We start from the raw sequence: 2198 nt of genomic DNA on the forward strand, positions 1-2198 counted from the left end.
GGTTTCGCTGCAGATTTGATTTTGCTTTAATGCTGAAATTGTTGTAAATGTTTTTCGAATAAAAAAAGAGTTGCTTTTGAATTATGTTTTGAGATTGTTTGTTTTGTTTTTATTATTGCATATCAATAATGGGTTCTTAAGAGTAGTTTAGTGTCTTCCATGCTTATAACAGAACTTAGAACTATCAAAAAAATATTGTTTTATATCATTGTCTTCCATGCTTAATGCTAGCTTCCAAAAAAAAAATATTGTATTGGGCTTACGAACTAGAGTTATAGAATCTGGGACTTGGTTTCTTCTTCTTCTTCTTCGTTTCTCACTCACTAAGGCAACATTTTCGATATTTACAGTTTGTACAGTGGGGTGGGGTGTTTGGGGGATACTTTTTGGCTTGCTCTCTGGGATGGCTGGGATCGCTGGGATCTCCTGCTCTGGTGGTTGTGCACTTTTCACTGCTCCTGCCACGAGGAGATGTAGTCGAGCAGCTCCTCATCGTCGGGCTGCTCGTCGCTGAAGCTGTCGAAGGACTCGAACTTGAGTTGATGCTGAAGCTGATGCTGCTGGTGATGCTGCTGGTGCTGGTGATCGTGCTCGTGATCGGGCATCTCCTGCTTCACATAGCTGGCCGATACATCGGAGGCGTCACTGTACGAGGGTGTGGGCGAGGCCGAGTGATACGAATGCGATTGCGCGACAATTGCGAACTGCGACTCGGGGCTGTCCAGGCTGCTGTCGTAGTTGTCGTTGTAAATGCCATCGTTGCTGCTCTCGTCCCCGGAGCTGTACATCGGACGGGGCTGGCCATCGCCGAGCATGTCCTGCAGGCCGCGTATATACTCCACGGCGATCTTCAGTGTGTCCACCTTCGATAGCTTCTTGCTGGCGCCACGTCCCCCATTCGACAGGGCATTGATCACCGTCTGGGGCAGGTGCTGGCGCAGATTGACGAAGCCGTTGTTCACCTGCTTGACGCGGTTGCGCTCCCGCGCATTGCGACGTGCCACCGATGGCATCTGCGGCTCACCATAGGGCATTGGGTTGTAGTTGTTGAACTTCTTCTTGGCCAGCATGGGGCCGGCAGAGCTGTTCGTCTGCTGGTGCTGGTGCTGCTGTTGCATGTTCTGGAGCTGGCTGTTGCCCAGCGGCATCTTGGGGGCAATCAGCTGTTGGTGCTGCTGTAGCTGCTGCTGCTGGCCCTGCTGGTGGTGTTGCATCAGTTGCATGATGCTGCCGTTGGTCAGCTGATAGTGCTGGTAGCTGCTGCATACGCTCGTCATGGTAATCCGTTTCGAGGAGTAGAGTTGGCTCTAGGCTGCTGAGATGTTGACTGTGTGGAATCAGATTCCGCAATGATATACCTCGTCCTGCACGGGCCCCTTAAGTACTTGTTGACGCGGGGCCCGGGCAGAGCCAGAGCCACAGGCACTGGCAGTGGCAGTGGCAGCGGCAGAGACGTAGGCAGAGCAGCAGAGGGAGAGAAGGCAGCGACAGAGAGTGTGCTCTGGTGGTGGTGGTGGTGCTGTTAGCTACCTGCCCTGCCCTGCCCTGCCCTGCGTCTTGGTCGCTCCCTTTGGCCTGTGCGCACAAGTGAACGAGCGGGGATCGGGGCTCGCAGCTCGAGAGGAGTTCGTGTAGCGACGATCGGGGAACCGAGGAGAGAGAGAGTCCTGCTGCCTCGGTTGTTGTTCTCTCTCGCGCATGCTCCTAGGGTGCATTCCCTCTCTCTCTCTCGAGCACACCCTCTCCTACTTGATTTATTTCTCCCCCAGGCGAGCGAGCGAGCGAGCGGAGGACTATTTTCTTGGTCTTTGTGTGCATGTATTTTCCTTTTCTTTTACTTTTTCTTTTGGGAAAAACTCTCTATCGAAATCGAGACTTAAATCTGTGTGTTGTTCGCCTTGATCCTTGTCAGGAGGATCCTTTGGCATGGAGAGATACAGAGTGGGAGAGAGACGAACGATGTAGAAGGAGGCGGGGGAGTACTGCCAGAAAGAGGACTCGCTTTTCAATGCACTTCCACTTTTTTTTTGTTGTCCTTCCTTGTCGTATCGTCTCGTCCCGTCCTCAATGTCGTTTGCATTGAAAGCAGAAATATTTTTGGGATCGTAGCTGGAACAATATTCATTATGGAACTTGATATAAAATGTGATCCATCATGTGAGAACGAAGAAAACGAAGGCGAAACGCACAAAAAAAAA

General features: G+C 51.2%; 1 protein-coding gene across 1 annotated transcript; it reads right to left on the reverse strand.

The window, feature by feature from the left end:
* Positions 1 to 389: 389 nt before the first annotated feature.
* Positions 390 to 1322, reverse strand: LOC111069024 (achaete-scute complex protein T3). The gene has a single exon (XM_022358903.2). It carries the CDS (start codon positions 1275 to 1277, stop codon positions 450 to 452), a length of 828 nt encoding a protein of 275 aa, XP_022214595.2. The 5' UTR covers positions 1278 to 1322; the 3' UTR covers positions 390 to 449.
* Positions 1323 to 2198: the final 876 nt, after the last annotated feature.

The sequence above is a fragment of the Drosophila obscura genome, unplaced genomic scaffold (genome assembly GCF_018151105.1).
Source record: "Drosophila obscura isolate BZ-5 IFL unplaced genomic scaffold, ASM1815110v1 contig_84, whole genome shotgun sequence".
In the NCBI taxonomy this organism is placed as follows: domain Eukaryota; kingdom Metazoa; phylum Arthropoda; class Insecta; order Diptera; family Drosophilidae; genus Drosophila; species Drosophila obscura.

Coding starts and splice junctions, on each gene's coding strand:
- LOC111069024 (XM_022358903.2), bottom strand. CDS start 1,277: ATGACGAGCGTATGCAGCAGCTACCAGCACTATCAGCTGACCAACGGC.